At 55.9% G+C, this 17,093-nt stretch overlaps 1 protein-coding gene across 2 annotated transcripts in view; it reads left to right on the top strand.

The window, feature by feature from the left end:
* ARHGAP8 (Rho GTPase activating protein 8) overlaps positions 1 to 14,903 on the top strand; it is a 53,742-nt gene extending 38,839 nt beyond the window's left edge. Inside the window, exons 10-14 of one of the 2 annotated variants that reach the window (XM_031463416.2) lie at positions 2,491 to 2,568; positions 3,288 to 3,416; positions 9,517 to 9,620; positions 11,265 to 11,311; positions 11,857 to 11,960. In XM_031463416.2, the coding sequence (XP_031319276.1) occupies positions 2,491 to 2,568; positions 3,288 to 3,416; positions 9,517 to 9,620; positions 11,265 to 11,311; positions 11,857 to 11,887 (389 nt within the window). In that variant the 3' untranslated portion in view covers positions 11,888 to 11,960. Of the gene's footprint in view, positions 1 to 2,490; positions 2,569 to 3,287; positions 3,417 to 9,516; positions 9,621 to 11,264; positions 11,312 to 11,856 lie in introns of both variants that reach the window. The other variant, XM_031463414.2, reaches the window with a different exon arrangement.
* Positions 14,904 to 17,093: the final 2,190 nt, after the last annotated feature.

Here is a 17,093-nt window from a genome sequence, read left to right as displayed (position 1 = left end):
CCTGGTTCACAGGGTTGTTATGGGGACTAAGTGAGGTGATGACTGGGAAGTGCTTTGCACAGCGCTGGTTCACAGGACGCCCCCCATAAAAGGGACTCCTTTGGTACAAGAGATAAACTTGGTTTGCAGATGCCACTGCCAGTGAGACGAGTACATTCAGTGGCTTGGAGGGGGTGAGCCTTGTGGCTCCTCCAAGACTCCCGAAGCCAGAGCTCAGATCCACAGGGAAGGTGTGCGGAAGCCACTTTTACCCTAACGGGAGGCAGATTGTTCTCTCGGAGGAGCAGGATGCCGGGGAGGGGTGGCCACCTGCAGATGTCGGTGCAGGAGCTGCAGAGGGGGCTGTGCTCAGACAGGAAGTGGGACTCACCTCCGCTGGGGTCCCTGCTGGTGGTTCCCGGCCTGCCCTGGGAACTGCGAGTTCAAATGTGAAGAGTTGTATGGAACACCGCTCGGGCTGGCGGAGCTGTGGTTGTCACGGGAGTCTCTGCTTTGATATTTGCTTCTGCTTTGTCGTTTGTAGTACTTCCCGTTCCGTAATGTGTTTCAGGGATAGACGAAAAGATAGTGAGTAAACAGTTTCACAGAAACTGAATGGGAGTCTTCCTTTTTTTTTTTTTACCATATTAATACCTTTCTTTATTAAAAAAAATTTTAACAAAACAAAGAAACAGCCCAGAGTAGGAACTCAGTGTACATTTGTTGAATGAACATGTGAATTAAACATTTACTCACTGGGCACCCACACTGGTCCAGGCACTGAGGTTTCCGTGATGACTGCAGCTCACAGCCTCTGTGTTCCAGGGACTCACAGCCCATTATGTTTGTGTCCGTAAAGCTGTAACTGTCACAACCACAGACTTAGGCAGACGGGGATGAGCCGTTCATAGTAATCAGGGGAACCAGGGTGCTAACACCTGGGTGGGAGGTCACTGTATCGATTTCGGTGCTGTATAACAAGCGACCACAAACTTAGGGGTTAAAGCAGCATGAATTTGCTACATTCTGGAAGTCAGAAGTCTGGGCACACAGGAGTTGGGTTTTCTGCTCAGGGTCTCACAGGGCTAAACTCAAGGTGTTGGCCAGGCTGTGTTCTTCTCTGGAGGCTCTAGGCAATACTCTACTTCCACGCTCATTCAAATTGGCGACCAAATTCAGTTCTTTGCAGCTAAGATGCCTGCTTCCTGGCTGGCTGTCCACCAGCAGCCTCTGTCTGTTTCTAGGGGCCACCTGCTTTCCTTGCTATTGGGCCCCTCGCTGAAGAAATTCCCACACCTCGAATCCCTGCCCGCATGCTTTGAATCTCTGTTGCCAGGAGAACTTGGTCCCTTTTAAGAAGCTCACCTGATTAGGTCAGGCCCACCCTAGATAATCTCCACATTCTTGCCTTGGATGTGAATTCCATCTGCAAAGTCCCTTCACTGCAGCATCTAGATTCATGTTTAATTGAATATCTGAGATCCCGGGGTCCAAGGATCTGGGGGCTATCTCTGAATTCTGCCTGCTACAGTCACTCAGCAAAAAAGAGAAGGACCAGCCCTCCAGGCAGAGGAAACAACAGAGCATGGAGCCACCTGGAGGCTAGATGGAGGGGCTAGAGGGGCTGTGGGACAGGAGAGTAGGGCAGCAGCAGCCAGACCATGTGGGCGGGGCAGCAGCAGCCAGACCACGTGGGTGCTAAGGGTTTATGGGCAGCTCTCCCAGGCTGATGAAGGCAGGAGAGGCTCCATGCAGGGGCTGATGAGATTCGGATAGACATGTTCCATTCAGCTTCAGGATGGAGAAGAGTTGAGGGAGGAGGGGAGGGGAGAGCTGGGGGTCCAAGGCCCACTGCTGTCCCGTAGAACTTGGAAATGTCCTATATCTGCACTGTCCAAGATGGTGGCCACTGGGCACTTGTGGCAGTCACCTAGTAGAGTATTTTAATATGTGGCTCGTGCTTGAATGTGGGTAACTTGAGTTTTCCTTTTATTTAATTTTAATTAATTAAACTGAAATTTGAATCACCATGTGTAGCTGGTGGCCCCTGTGTTGGACAGATTAGCTCCAGGCACTCACGGGAAGAAAGGGAAGCAGCATGTTTGGGGGCTTCCTGGGGGCCGGGCATGTGCCGGGGGTTATCCTTCCTGCAGCCCTCAGAGGCAGAGGCTCTGTGGACTTACTCTGTAGACGAGGCAGCGGAGGCTCAGAGAGGCTAAGCGCTTTCCCTAAGCCCACACAGCTGGCGCGAGGCAGAGTTGGAAGGACCTGGGTTCTGTCTGCCTGAAGTGTCAGTCTCTTCCCCTCTCCCTTTCTGGGGCCCACAGAGGTGGGGAATCACAAGGGATTGAGGAGTGTGGACAAGTTTGATTTAAGAGGAGTAAATACAGGTACGGGTGGAGGATAGCGTGGGGAAGAGCCTTTCCTGCTAGCCACAGAGGGAGTCACACAGTGTTCTAGAAACCTCATGTGCTAGGACCTGTGAGATGCCCCAAGGCTCTCTCTCTGCAGGACTCCGCACCGAGGGCCTGTTCCGGAAATCGGCCAGTGTGCAGACTATCCGTGAAATCCAGCGGCTCTACAACCAAGGTGAGGGGGCTCCCCGGGGACGCTGGGTCTCCCGCCTGGCCAGCCCCCAGCCCCTAGAATCGCCCAGGGCGGAGGGAGATGCCCAGGTGAGTCCTGTGCCCGGAGGGGCAGGTGGCCACACGGTGTCACTTAACTTCCCCGGGTCCTCCTCTCAAGCCGGGTGGACAGTGGTTTGAAGTGTAAGGAACTGTCCCGTGGCACCTGCTCGGGCAGCTGCCCCGCCAGCCTGGCTCGGCTCCCTCAGCTGCCCGCGGATAAACCTGCTGGCCGGGAGCCGTGGTGTCACAGCTGGCCCACCACCGGTGACGTTAATAAAGCAGTTGGCTGCGGACAGGAGGCCTCCCCTCTTCTCCCGAGCACCCTTGTCTTTCCCACAGCCATGCATTCACTCATCAAGCGACAGGGCCAGCCCGTCTCAGCCCCGTGTGCCGGGCACCGGGGACAGTGGAGCCTGGTCTGACCTCAGAGCACCCTCATCCCAGGCAGGACCGAGTCACCTAGCTGAGAATCTGTAGCATGCCCAGCCTCCAGCGGGTGCCCTGGAGAGGCAGGGGAGGGTGGGGCGGCACCCCATTTCCAGGTGCTGTGTCCCAGACACGTGGTCCAGCATAAGGCCCTTCCCCTTTGGAGGTTTAAAGCCATTTTGTGTTAGAGCCTGTCTGAAAGCGGGAATCCCCAGCCCAGAGTCAGATCTCAGACGTGCGATGCCCTGTGTCCAGGGAAGCCTGTGAACTTTGATGACTACGGGGACATCCACATCCCTGCCGTGATCCTGAAGACCTTCCTGCGGGAGCTGCCCCAGCCGCTGCTGACTTTCGAGGCCTATGAGCAGATTCTGGGGATCACCAGTACGTACCTGCCGCGGGTGCCGGCCTGGGGTGGGGCTGCCCGGCCTCCTTCTGTTTCCATCTGGCACTGTGGGCCAGGGGAGGGGCCCGCCCCCACCTGGACCCCTGCTGGCCTCAGCCAGGCCGCTACTGTCCATGGTGGGGGGACATGGGGTAAGGGGTCGTCATCAGGGTGGCAGAGGGCATCCTAGACGGGGCACGTCACCCAGATCAGAATGCTGCCTCCACCCCCTCGTGGTGCTGCTCCAGAGGAACCCCCACCTCCAGCATCTCCGCATCGTCGTCTGGAAAGGGGGTAACCACCCCCGCCTGCTGTTAAAGACAAAGCTATTTGGGACCCTTGTTAAAGTACAGCAGGGCAGCCTCTATTCAGTGGGGGCAGGGGGACATTGTGAGAGGTGCAGGACCCCGGCAGTGGGCTGTGTCAGTGGGGAGACAGATTGGCTCAAGTCTGAATCCAACAAGCAAAAGTGGGGACTTACAGCCAAGGAGCAGGTTGGGGAGTGGTCACTGGGTGGAAACATCAGGGGTTGAGGGGGTTCTGGCTAACCTGACCCAACAGAATTCTTGCTGCAGGCAGGCCTGGTGGTCCAGCATCACCTAGGGTTGTGGGACCGGGGATGAGGAACCCAGTCAGATACCAGGGGCGATCAGAGTTCTTGTTAAACTGGCTTAGCAGGGTCCTTGGTAAAGCTGGACAACACAGAGACAGACATAGAAGCCCAGAAGTCAGGGCCTTGTTAAAAAAGAACTCAGAGGTGCCTGACTGGAGCTTGAGGAGAGAATCTTTGTCACCATGTGTCTCCCCAGATGGGTGGAGAATGCCGGGGAGACCTGGCCGGAGCTGCGACCACAGTGCGTGGTGAAGTGGGTGCTCTGGGGTGGACCGCGTGCACTGCTCACATATCAGAGATACTGGGGCATGCCAGGAGACAACAGAATCGAACACTGTCACTTTCAAATGGGAAACAGGACTCCCTCCAGCCCCAGTGTGACCAAAATTGGGTTCACCTCTTGGTGGGTGTCAGGCCAAAAGACACACACCAAGCCAAAGGGCAAGAGAAGGACAGATTTTACCATTGCAGCAAGTCAGGACAACCAGGGGTCTTCCCCAAGCTGTGTCTCCTCAAGCAGCAAAACGGGGATGGTTTAAGCTAAGGGTACGCGCATATTCATGCAGAGGCTCGGGTGGTATATGCATATTCATGAGGGGCTTGAGCAGAGGAGAATGCAGCCTAGAACTGGGGCAGAGCTTGCCAGAGCCCACGCTCCAGCTGACTGACGTCACAAGGGTCCGCAAAGGTCAGCGCCGTCGTCCCTTAGGTTCTGGTTGACGTGGTGGTTGGGCGCTTGCGGGGACTTGGATCCTGCCAAACAGCTCAAGAGTGTGCTCCAGGCTCACCTTTACCTTTGAAACAGACCTGGGGGGCTTGACAGCTGATTTATTGCCTCCGATATGGTGAGGTTACCTCCCTGACCTGGTCAGAGCTGCTCTTACGTTCTTTGTTCCTTTAAAATCATCAACTGCCGAGGCCTGTTCTTCTGCAGGTGCAGGCCCTGTGGTCAGGCCTGGATCACAGATGGCTTAGGCCGAAAATGGCTTCTCTTACGTCAAGAAAGCCAGGCCTGGTTCTCTTCCTCCAGGGCCCCCTACCCCATCTGCCTACACCAGGCTTCCTGGAGCCCTGCAGTCCCAGACGGAAACTTGGGTTTTATATCAATTCCAGAACAGCTATTTTAGGATATTTTAAAGATAAATCTTGAACTGTTTGCTCCCAACCAGTCTTCTCTGTTTTGCAGTGAAGAATCAGTTTTACCCAAAAGAGGTCTGGCCTCTGAGCTGGCTCCCGGGAGGGAACCTCTAATCCTTGGAATTTCCCAAGTGACAGAAGTTCTTGTTCATGGGGGCCTGATGGTTTATGCTAATGAGGTGACTCAGGATGGGGCTGGCCAATCTGGAAAGACCAACCAGGTGCTGTTAGAGGTGGGGTGTTGAGCCTGACCTCTGGGGAGGACAGGGGGTGGGGTGAGCTGGACGCTGATCTTAACCACATGGCCGTCCTTCAGGGATATGAGGCCCCAACTCCCCTCACCCCACACCCCATGGAAATTTGCACCCATTTAGTTGGCTGGCGCAGCCAAGCACCTCCCAAGCACCAGGCCCTGCCTGAAGGGGGAGGTGGGGATGGGTGACATTGAAGCTGACTGACTTGGGCCTGGGGGGCTGGAGTCAGGCTGGGCCTCAGGGAAACGTGACCGTGTGCACAGAGGTGATTGGCTGGAGGAGACAGACAGGGAGGCTGCCCATCCGGCGTCCACCCACGAGCCGGGCCCCATGCAGGGATGGCGGGGCAGGGGAGATGGCGGTGCCCTAGAGAGACACTTCCATACCTCGCTAACCCCTGCAGGGGTCTCTGACCGCCTGTGTCCCTGTGAGTGGAGGTGAGCTGCAGTCCAGTCCTCTGAGGGCCCTGCCTCAATGACAGAGCTGCGCTCGGAGAGCCCCTGGGGTCAGCAGGACACACGGTCGTGAAGCCAAGTTGGATTTTCCCTTGTCTCCTCTGCTGCCCTGGCCCCCAGTGTCATGGCCATCAGGGAGGGTGCTCACTGTCTTAACCTTCACGAGATAGGAGTTCTGATTAACATCATTAGAAAAAAAACCATTTAGAAACCTCATACCCAGCGTGGGCCGTTATGCTGCTGGCACGGACTGTGTGACTCGTGTGACAAGGCCTCTCCTTGGCCGCACTCAAGTGAGGCTCCTCTGGGCCTCCTCGAGTAGGCCTCGGCCTTGGCCTGTGAAATCTGCACACCCGGCACAGATAGTTCACCAGCCCACGCCCTGCCCCCCGCACACACACACAGACTGGAATAAGCACTAGCATTTTTTCTAACAGCTCAAGGCTGCACCCCTAGGACGGTGACTCCAGACTCAGTCAGTTCCTGCCTGAGAGACAGAACCTGGTGATAGAGGTGCCCGCCCCGTCTCAGAGCAGTGACTTTAGACAGTGTGCAGTCGTAAGGCCCGCCTCTGCCCGCTTGGAGATGTAGATCTTCTCTTCCCAGGACTGCCTTCTCAGGGGCCGTGGAGCCATCCCTTTGAAAGGCAAACATTCAGGAAGACCCGTGCCTCCCGGAGGCGGGGGGGGGGGGGGGGGGGGGAGGGCATCGCTCACCTGCCTCCTGTCCTGAGGCCTAAGTGTGTTTCTCTGATTAATAAACCCAGACGGCCTTGTCACATTAACCCCCTCTTCCTGCTTTTGCAAACGTCCCCTTCCCTGACTGCTCGAGCCCCTGCCCCCCCCCCAGCTCCCTCGCCCCCTTACAATGTTCAGCCACCTCTGCACAAGTGGTAGGGTTCCATTCATGCCAGATTCTTCCCTGTTAGGGTAGTTATTACTGAATGCAGTCTATCCTGATCTCCATAACTAGGGTCCAGATAAACCATCCAGTTTATCTTTTACGCCGGCACCTACTTGCCAAGCCCCGAGCCAGGCAGCGGTGATCTTAGCGGAGGAAACCTGCAGGCCCTGCCCAGAAGGCATGCCGGGCTAGCTGCGGGCCAGGTGCAGAGTTGAACTGAGTTGACAGAGTTAAATGGTTGAAGTGTTTCTCGACCTGGACAACAGGTATTTTCCAGAAGGAACACGGGAGAAGGCTGCCGGGCGGGAGGAAGAGCGGTGGCAAAGGTGTGGCAGGGTGACTGAGCTGGGAGCTTGTGGCCATGAGGCTGGCTGGGCAACAGAGGTTCTCAAACTCTCCTGGGCATCGGACTCCCTCCCCCACCGACCCCCCAGGGGCAGGTTGAAACATTGACCCCTGGGCCCCACCCTGGAGTTTCTGACTCCATAGGGCTGGACATCAGCCCGCAAACCTGCATTTCTAACTGGTTCCTGGGCGATGCTGATGGGCAGGGCTCTGTCCCGTGGAACACAGTGGACGCCCAATTCCTGGGAAAGGCCAGGCTGTGAAAAACCAAGCCTCTGAGGGATAAAGCTCAATATGTGGTCTTTTTGCACCAGGAAGCAGGGGCAGGGGAGGGGCAGACACTGAGAATTTGTGAAGATTATAGCATGATGGTAATCACACGAGCACACAGTAAAAGAAAAAAAATCGAACAGTGCGAAAGGGTCTGTGATGAAGCTGGGGTCCCCTGGCAGCACCCTCGGTCCCACGCGTGCATCGACCCCAGCAGTGGGTCTGTGCCTGTTTGCCTCTCTTTCCAGGAGTGTTCCTCGTGCACACGCTGTTTTGAGCCTTGCTTTTTTTTTTAAACTTGAGACATCTTTTAGTTCTTTCCTCGTCCTGCGCATCTCGACTCATTCTTTTTAACAGCTGCCTAGCATCCCATCAACTTTATAATGTTACAGGTAGCAAACATCTAAGACTACTTCCAGTTTTGTTTTGCTCCCTAATTTTAAGTCTCAGTTCTGGTTATTGAGAACCCCCATGCCCATGTGACCGAAGACTAAGGCTTCCGGCTGTCGTCTGACAACGCAGCCTGGCTGAATTGTGACTCAGGTGTAGGGTTGCCAGATTGAACAATAAAAATACAGGATGCCCAGTTAAATGTGAATTTCAGATATGCAGTGAATACTTTTTTAATATAAGGATATTCTAAATACTGCACAGAGTGTACCTGTACTAAAAAATATTCGCTGTTTATCTCAAATTCACATTTAACTAAGTGTCCCCTGTTTTACCTGGCCACCCTGCTCAGGTGGGCTGCATGTCTTCCTGAAGGGAGGCAAAAGCCTGCTCCTGCAGGGAACACTCTGGAGGAAATGGGCTTTCCAGGTGGCCTGTGTTGTACAGGGAGAAAGGAAACTGCTACAGGGACAATCACCCAGTATAGAGCAGGGAGGTTGAGAGCCCTGACTCAGAGCTGAACAGATCTGGACTCCAGTCTGGGCTTCACCACACATTAGCTGTGTGACCTTGGGCAAGTCACTTAACCTCTCTGAGTTCAGTTTCCTCACCTGTATCAAACTGGGGCTGCTTTAAGGATTAAGTGTGCATAAAATGCTTGGCATGGTTCCTGCTCTGTGCATACATGAGATACATGCTGCATACACGTAGCTTTAGGACAGCAAGTGGGTCTTTCCTGCTCGCCAGGGAGTGCTCTTTCTCCAAGGAACCATGAGCCGGGGGAGGGGGGGGACCTGGCACCAGTGTCTGCTCTGGGACCACAGTTCCTAGAAAGAAGACGTGGAGGCTGGAGAGCAGAGACCCAGGGCAGCCAGGTGGCCACCTCCAAGCCTGCTGGTTCCTCGGAAATATTAATCCCAAGGAAACTCTTTGTCCGCTCAAATGACCCAGCAACAGCTTGAGTTCCGGAAAGAATGACTTTTATTAAAAAGCCAACAGGGATGTTCACAGCAGGGAATTCTGTGTCTTTCCGCAGTGGCTGTGTGTGTCAAGCACAGAGCGTTCACCGTAACCCTGCCCAGGGCTTCGTGGGAGGAGGTTAGCGCTCAGAGGACTGTGGTGTGCGTGTGGGTGTGTGCGCAGGTGTGTCTGCCAGTGTCTGCCGCGGGGGCCTGGTGCGCACTTGCTGATGGCGAGTTTTGACTTGAAGGCAGTGGAGGTCGGTGGAGGATGTCGTTATGGGGGGGTCTGGGGCTGCTCACTCTGGTCAGCTCCACCCAGGCCCCTGGTGGGCGCGGGCACCTGAGCTGCAAATCTTAAGCAGGTTAAGTTGGTCTAGAGCGGGATCAGCACACTCTTTCTGTAAAGGGCGAGAGAGTCATTATTTTAGACTGTGTGGGCCGGACGCAACTGGAACGCAGAAGCAGCCACGGACGAAGGGGCTCGGGTCTGCGCCAGTAAAGCTTTATTGCCAGAAGCAGGCCGTTGGCCCTCGGCTTGCAGTTTGCCGCTGCTGGCCTGGACCATTCCATGTATGAAGTGGTTCGGCTCCCTGGCCCTCTGGGAGGGAGTAGCTACGGTGCCCGTGGAGAGGGGAGGGGAGCACGAAGAAGAGGGGTTTGCTGAGAAGAGCCGCCCAGCTGGGAAGAAGGCGGGGCCCCGAGCTGCCCTCCTCCCAGTCCCCATGGCTGTTCCTGGGAGGGACGCAGGAAGGACCCTCGTGCTGTTGCAGGTGTGGAGAGCAGCCTGCGGGTGACCTGCTGCCGCCAGATCCTGCAGAGGCTTCCAGAACACAACTACGCCGTCCTCCGCTACCTCATGGGCTTCCTGCACGAGGTGAGCGGGCCGGGCAGGGCCGCGGAGGGGAGGCACTCCGCTCGGAGCCCCAACAGACCAGGGTCTGGGTTCACATTCTCCTCGGGCTTGGAAGCCCACTCAGGCCTCAGAGGACACCATCCAAGGCCTGGCCAGGCAACAGCTCTGCTGAGAAACCCACCTGGCCGCTGGGCAGGGTCACCTGTGCCCGCCCCCGCCCCCCTTGGACCCCTGGTCGGTGCTGAGACCTTCCCTGTCCTGTCCCTCTGCTCCGCGCCCACCCGGGCTGAGTGTCAGGAGCGGGGATATGTGCCCAGGCCAGGGATGGCGAGGAGACTCGTGGCTGTGTGTGGGCCCAGCAGGACGTTCCTGTGAAGTTTCATGAGTTTCCTGGAGCTGCCGTAGCAAAGTACCACACGTACACGCTGGGAGGCTTAAAGCAATAGAAATGTGAGCTCTCACCATCCTGGAGGCCAGAGGTCCTAAAATCAAGGACCGAGGTCTGCAGGGCCACGCTCCCTCCGGAGGCTCCAGGGGAGGGTCCTCCTGCCTCCTCCAGCTCCCAGCGGCTCCAGGCGCCCCAGGCTTGTGGCTGCATCCCCCAGGCCCGTCTTACCTGACCGCCTCCTCCATGTGTCTCTGTGTCTCCAGTCTCTCTCTCCTTTATCTGATAAAGCTGCTTGTCGTTGGATTAGGGCCCACCTGGGTCATCCAGGGTGCTCTCACCTTGAGATCCTTAATGTCTGCAAAGACCCTTTCTCCAGTACGGCCACCTTCGCAGGTTCTGGGTGGGCGTCTCTCTTGTGGGGCTGCCATTCACCCCCCGGCACCAGGACAAGGACATGGAAGTGAGGAGCACCTTTCCCGGCTCTGGGTCCGGGCTCAGGGTCCCCCTCCTGGGACAGGGAGCGGCAGTCTGTGAGGCCAACATGGGGAATGTCCCCAGCCCCAAATGGGTCCTCCCCCGGCACCGCCAGACCCACGTTCCCCGCTGTATAACCGCTTCCGGATCCCCTCCCCTCTCCCTTGTGGGTGGAGTGTGGACGCAGGCGTGGACTGGGCCGTGCCTGTCTGTGTGGGTGCCAGCCAGGGACCCCGAGCTTCTGAGCACCCGCAGGGCGGCAGCATTTCCAAGAGACCTGCCCAGGGTCTTCAGGGGCTCATGTGGGAGCCCTGCTCCGTGGCAAGTGGCCTGAGGATGTGATGACCAGTGAGGGTGGAGGGGACCTCCGGGCAGAGCCAGTGTCACGTACTGGATTCCATCAGCTGATGCCACCTCTTGGTTTTAAAATAAACCACTTCATTCTCCCTCCCCCTCACTTGATTCCGTTTCTCAGAGGTCAACAGCTAAAAGTTTCTCCCCTCACGTTCTTTTTCTCCTTTGTTTTCATGATCTGGTGACAGATTTGTTTCTCAGCCCTCCTCCACGCTGCTGACGTTCATACGTCCAGTGGGGCTCGGCGCTGCGGCATGCTGGCCCTGGTGTGCGCCAGCAGGGGCTGTGGGGGCTGGTGGTGACAGTGACTGGGAGGGGGACCGGCTGGCTCACTGAGGCATGCTTGGACTTGTCTGGTCATCCTCTCTGGGTCCGTGTGGGTCACCTGGCTGTGTCCCCCTCACCCCAGTTTCTTCTCTCCCCTGGCATCTGTGGCTTCTGATTCTCAGAAGTTCTGGGACCTGGGAGCTGAGAAGAGAACAGGCTTTGCCCTCAGGTGAGCCCAGGTGACCCTCTGGCCACTGACTAGCCATGTGACCTTGGACAAGTCTCCTGGACCTTCTGGGCCTCAGTTTCCTCCTCTGTAAAATAGGCTTGAGGCGCCCCACTTCCCGTAAGTGTTGGCTGAGATGGGGGGCAGCTCCTTCGGGGAAGCAGGCTCCTTACGCCCTCTCGTCAGCCCCCTAAGAACCCTTGCGTGCCAGCCGGTTTGGTCTCTGTCCAACTCACCAGCCAGAGCACGGAGGTCAGAGGTCATCTGGCTGGGTGACACTGAAGGCTGGGCTCATACACACTGTGCTCGAGCCCCCACCACGAGGGGACTGCCTGAGTCCTCCAGAGTGGAAGAGGAGATGGGGGGCTGCTGTGGAGATTCTAGAAGGGGACCATAGAAGACCAGAGCCAGAGGGCCCCATCAGGGCATCGGGAGACCGAGGCCTGAATGGGGAAGTGGCTGCCCGAGGTCGCCACCCTGGCTGGTGGCTGCCTGCGCTCTGCCCACTGCTCAGAACCCATGGTCACACCCCTTGTGTTCTCACCCAGGTGTCCCGGGAGAGCATTTTTAACAAAATGAACAGCTCCAACCTGGCCTGTGTCTTCGGGCTGAACTTAATCTGGCCATCCCAGGGGGCTTCCTCCCTGAGCGCCCTGGTGCCCCTGAACCTGTTCACTGAACTGCTGATCGAGTACTACGAAAAGGTCTTCCGCAGCCAGGATACACACGGGGAGCCCGGCGCCAGCGGGGCCGCCCGAGATGGACACGCCAGAGACAGAGCTGCTGCGGGGCCCGCCAGGCCCCCCGTTCCCCCGCGTCCCCTGCCCGTGGCTGGGAGACCCCTCTAGCACTGGGAGTGTTATGGTGAAGTCTGTCAGCCTGCGCATGCGCGTGCTGTGTGAACTTGCATTAAATGGCCTTCTGGTGAACCTTCTAGTAGGAATTCCATGGTCCTGAGGGTCCAGCCCTTCGCACTGTTCCTGACTGAGGGCTGAGGTAAGATGATGGGTCTGTGAGGACCGTAACCCAACCTGGCTTAACTGCGGTCAGGCCTTTATGGGCTGGGCCTTGTACCAGGCATCTCCTGCTGCCGTGACACTGTGTGACACGCCGCAGACCCAGGGGCTTCAAACAGCGGCTCTCTGTCGTTGCCCACAGGTCAGCGGGGCAGTTCTGGTCCTGTTGGGATTGCTCAGTGTAGTCGGGCGGAAGGTCAGTGGGGACACTCAGATCTCCTGCAGGCGTCGCATTTCCCTTTAGTCGGCTGATCCAGGCGCTTCGTGAAATGTGGGCCAAGGCTCAGGCACAGACACTAGTGCAGCGTCTCTCTGAGCTTGCGTGGTTCACTTGTGCTCACACACTGTTGGCCAGAGCAGGTCTCATGGCCAGGGCCAAGGTCACAGTGGAAGGGCTCTGCCACGTTGGCAAGGGGTGTGGACACGGGGAGGTGGAGAACTGGGGCAGCCGTCAGCCTGCCCAAGGGCTCCAGGACATGCTCTGGCCCTGTAGTCTCAGGCAGGCTGGCCCCTAGCCTTGCAAGATGGGCCCTGTGTTTCCAGCTTTAAATACAGTGAGGAGCGGTAGGAAGTCGTGGTTCTCCATTCCCAGCAAAGAGCCCCCAATTTCCCTGATCGGCCAGGCTTAGGTCGCGTGCCCACCCTGGACCAACGCCACGGCCAGAAAGTGCACTGGTGGGCTGGCGTGAGCCGTGTGCCCCACACTGACCTGGCAGTGAAGGAGAGGGGTCCCCCGATGTGTCATTGTGCTGGGGCCACCACAGCAAATACTGCAGACTGGGGCTGAAACAGCAGGCCTTTGTGTTCTCGCCATTCTGGAGGCTGAAGTCCAAGGTCAGGGTGCTGGCGTGGTCAGTTTCCTGGTCGGGTTCCGGAGGGCTCTCGTCCTGGCTTGCAGGTGGCCGCTTTCTCCCCCTGTCCTCACATGGCAGAAGAGAGCGCCCTCTGGGGTCTGTTCTTATAAGGAGACAGATCCTGTTGGATTAAGGCCCCACCACGCTCCTGGCCTCATTTAGCCTTGACTACTTCTGTCCAGGCTCTGTCTCCAAATACAGCCACACTAGGGGTTAGGGCTTCAACAGATGGATTTCAGAGGGACACAGCCACTCAGGCCACAACACTGAGCAATAACACCCTAGTGACGTGCCACCCTCCACAGAGGGTCAGCTATGTGTCAGGCACTGCCAAGCCCCCCGCGCTCTGGCTGCAGAGAGAACGGGGCTGCCAGGGAGCAGAGGACACATGTCCACTGCGGGGACACCGTCAGCCAGTCCAGGACAGGGATAGGGTGTCAGTGCCTGACTGAGCTGTGACCCGGGTGTCTGCATGGACCCTTGGAGTCTCTGGGGGCTTCACTCTGGATTGGAAGGTGAAGGTGCCTCATTCACCTCCTCCCTGTCCTCATCTCTACATTAACTCCACTCCTGACCTGTCGTGTGCAGTCCTCTGCTCTGCTTGTCTCCGCTTTCCTTGAGGGAGGGGACGTGTACCCAGCGAGCATCTCCCAGTGCCTGTCAGTGAATGAGTGACCCCTTGTGCTGAGGACCAGGCAGACTGAGGGCAGGAGAGCATCTGCCGGGAGTATTAATCCTACCTGATGAAGTTTCTCCCCGTGGCGCAGGTGGGCCTATGTGTCTTCTCTGATCATCTCATTCCTGGTCTACAGATGAGGACTGGAAGGCCCAGAGAGTTGAAGGACCTTGCTCTAAGTCACACAGCTTGTCCTCAGCAGAGCAGGGATTCAGGCCTGTGCATCCCTGTGCTGTGGGAGCCAAAGGGAGAGATGGGGCCTCAGTCTCAGCACATGTACAAGTGTGGGGGTGGTCACACTGCACACTCCCCTCCAGCTCTGAGGACACCAGCACAGAAGCCATGAGGCCTGAGCTGGGATCAGCTCCACCAAACGTCTGATCAGGTTGAAGTCCCACCCGCCTGCTTCCTATCTGAACACAGGTGAACCATCCAGTGGGGACACCAGGGTTCATCTGCCCCGTGTCCACAATGGCAGAACATGGAAACAAAGTAAGTGTCTGTCGATGGATGAATGGATAAAGATGTGATTACATATACAGTGGAATATTATTCAGTCCTGAAAAATGAGGAAATTCTACCATCTTTGACAACGTGAATGGACCTTGAAGGCATTATGCTGAGTGAAATAAGTCAGGCAGAGAAAGACAAATACCATATGATATCATTTACTATGTAGACCAAAACACACAAAACACACCAACCTCACAGAAAAGGAGTTTTGTGGGTACCAGAGGCAGGGGGTGGGGGGAGGAGAAACTGGAGGACGCTGGGCAGAAGGTACAGACTTCAGCTCCGAGATGAATGAGTACAAGGGATGTGCCGTACGGCGTGCCTGCAGCTGACCCTGCTGCACCATCTGCATGGAAGCTGCCGAGCGCAGCTCCTAAGAGTTCTCATCACAAGGACATTATTTTTTTCTTTTTACTGTATCTGTATTGAGATGATGGATGTTAACCTATTGTGATAAATGCTTCACAAGTTATGTAAATCAGCCCTTCATGCTCTACACCTCACACTCAGGGATGTACTTTAGCTATTTCTCAATAAAACTGGAGAAAAAAAGGTTGGTCTGCTGCACACTGTATTTTGGATTTTTCCTGGTTGTACTGGAACTGTCTACATTGTTGGGTTTAAAACAGGTCTTGGTCCCCCCAAGGGCCGTCCCTGCCCCTCCCTCTGTGTGGCCCACCGGGGACACCTCCAGCGGCTGCAGTGGCCCTGAGCAGAGGGCACTGGTTTGTAGAACCCGTGGCACTCAGGCTGTCAGAGTCCCCGGCAGCCTTCCGGGCGGGATGACGTCAGAGGCCCCAGACCCTGCTTGCTCCGAGCCAGCCTCAGAGCTGTCTGGCCCCAGCCTGTGCCCTCCCAGTGCCGGGCTCCTGTCCTGTGTCCTGGGCATCTGGGGAGCCCCCAGGCTCTGCTGGTCTGAGCGGTATGGCCTACAGGCTTCTCTTCACCCATCCCCTCCCAGTGCCCTCTTCCTCACCACTCTCTGCACCCCCCACCTCTCTTCCTTGTCTGTCTTTGCCGTTCCTTCTAGCCCACCCCTCACAGCTAATCTCAGCCAGAATCATTCTCTTGTACAACTTGAAAAGTGATGATTGTTTCATTTCTTTTCTATTCTGCTACAAAGCCTTCTTTTTTTCCCCCTTTCATCCTTTTTTCTTTTTTTAAAACACAATCCTCCAGCTCCAACCAACCACAGCCAGGCACAGGGGGCTCAGACTGGGCCTGAGTGGGCTCCCCCAAGAGGAGTTCAGTTTGGAGCCGAAGGCAAACCCGCCGTCTGTCCCCTCCCCTGGCCTCAGCCTCTGGAAAAGCGGCTTGGCACCTGCTCCCTAGCCCCCAGGAAGGTGTCTTTTACTCATACAATTCAGAGCAACGCTAAAGCGGCCTCAGAGTTCTGTTGCCAGGAAAAAAAAAAAAAAAACCAAAATAAAAATGATGTCTCCCTGAAGAGCACACCACTGCGAACACCAGAATTAACAACGACATTAAATCAAATCTCATGCATTATGCAGAGAGGTTTACAGTGCAAAGCACATTTGTGAAATAGATGTTTCAAATTTTCTGACTCCGAGAGGTGGCCCCAAGACGTTCTCCTGTGGCTGCTTTGATAACAGTCTCCCTTTCACAAACAATTGTGGAATCCTAGCTTGAGCACGGCGTGGCCCTGTCACCTTCCCTGGGATCAAAGCGAGAGAGCGATTACAGTGATAATGTGTTGGAAGCACACACGGTGCGTATCAGCCTAAAACTGAAACGTGATGTAGAAATGAGGGCTCTAGGGTGTCTCTCTTGACAGGACGTGTGAAATAAATTGTCCAAACATTCAGTTTTGCAGAAATGGCCGAGATTTTAAGTGACTCCAGAGATTAGGCAGGCTGCCCAGAACTTGTAGCCTGGCGTCCACCAGGAACGAATGGATCCTGCCCAGAACAGGAAAGTCTGTAAGCAAAGCAAGTGACTGGTCTACCCTGAAGAGAGCCAGGCTGCTGTCATTGGGGAGCCGGGACTGGGCACCCCACTTCTGGTACAGCTGAGACTCCCGGCTGTGTGACCCTAGGCAAGTCATTTTGTACAGTGGGAGGAGTCCAAAGTCAGAAGACTCAGCGTGTGTCTCTGCCCTCCACCGGAGGGATGCCTGGGGTAAGTTCTCCGACCGTTTTCTCCTTTGTAAAATGAGAACAATGCTGCCGTCCCCTGTGTGCTTTTAAGCACCTGCTTTTTTTTTTTTTAATTTTTAAAATTTATTTTATTTTGTGTTGGTGGGGAGGTAACTAGGTTTTTAAAATTTATTTATCTTTAATGGAGGTACTGGGGATTGAACCCAGGACCTTGTGCATGCTAGGCACACAGTCTACCACTGAGCTAGACCCTTCCCCCCTTTAAGCACCTGCTTTATGCCAGGCAGTGTCAGTCTCACGAAGACAGAGGTGAGTCGGATACATTTCCTGCCTTCAAGGTGCTTGCAGAAGAGTTGGGGAGAAAATAAATAAACACAGGAAATAAGTCTTTCTAGAGCTAAGGCTGTATGCACAGGACACAGGCAGGAGCGGGAGGGAGACAGGAGACAGAAGAGGGTCCCAGGCACCTCCTAGTTTTCTGGCTTGAGCTGTGTGGGCCCCTGAGGGTAGTGTTCTCCCCTGAGAGGGACCGGGTTTAAGAGGCAGAGAGAGCCTTGCTGTTGGTTTGATAACAAAAAGCTTTAGTGTTTTAAGACAAATAATTGCTCA

Source organism: Camelus dromedarius, chromosome 11 (assembly GCF_036321535.1).
Source record: "Camelus dromedarius isolate mCamDro1 chromosome 11, mCamDro1.pat, whole genome shotgun sequence".
NCBI classification, from domain to species: Eukaryota; Metazoa; Chordata; class Mammalia; order Artiodactyla; family Camelidae; genus Camelus; species Camelus dromedarius.
The sequence above is the reverse complement of the archived record's forward strand: the minus strand, read 5'-3'. Positions and strand labels throughout refer to the sequence as shown.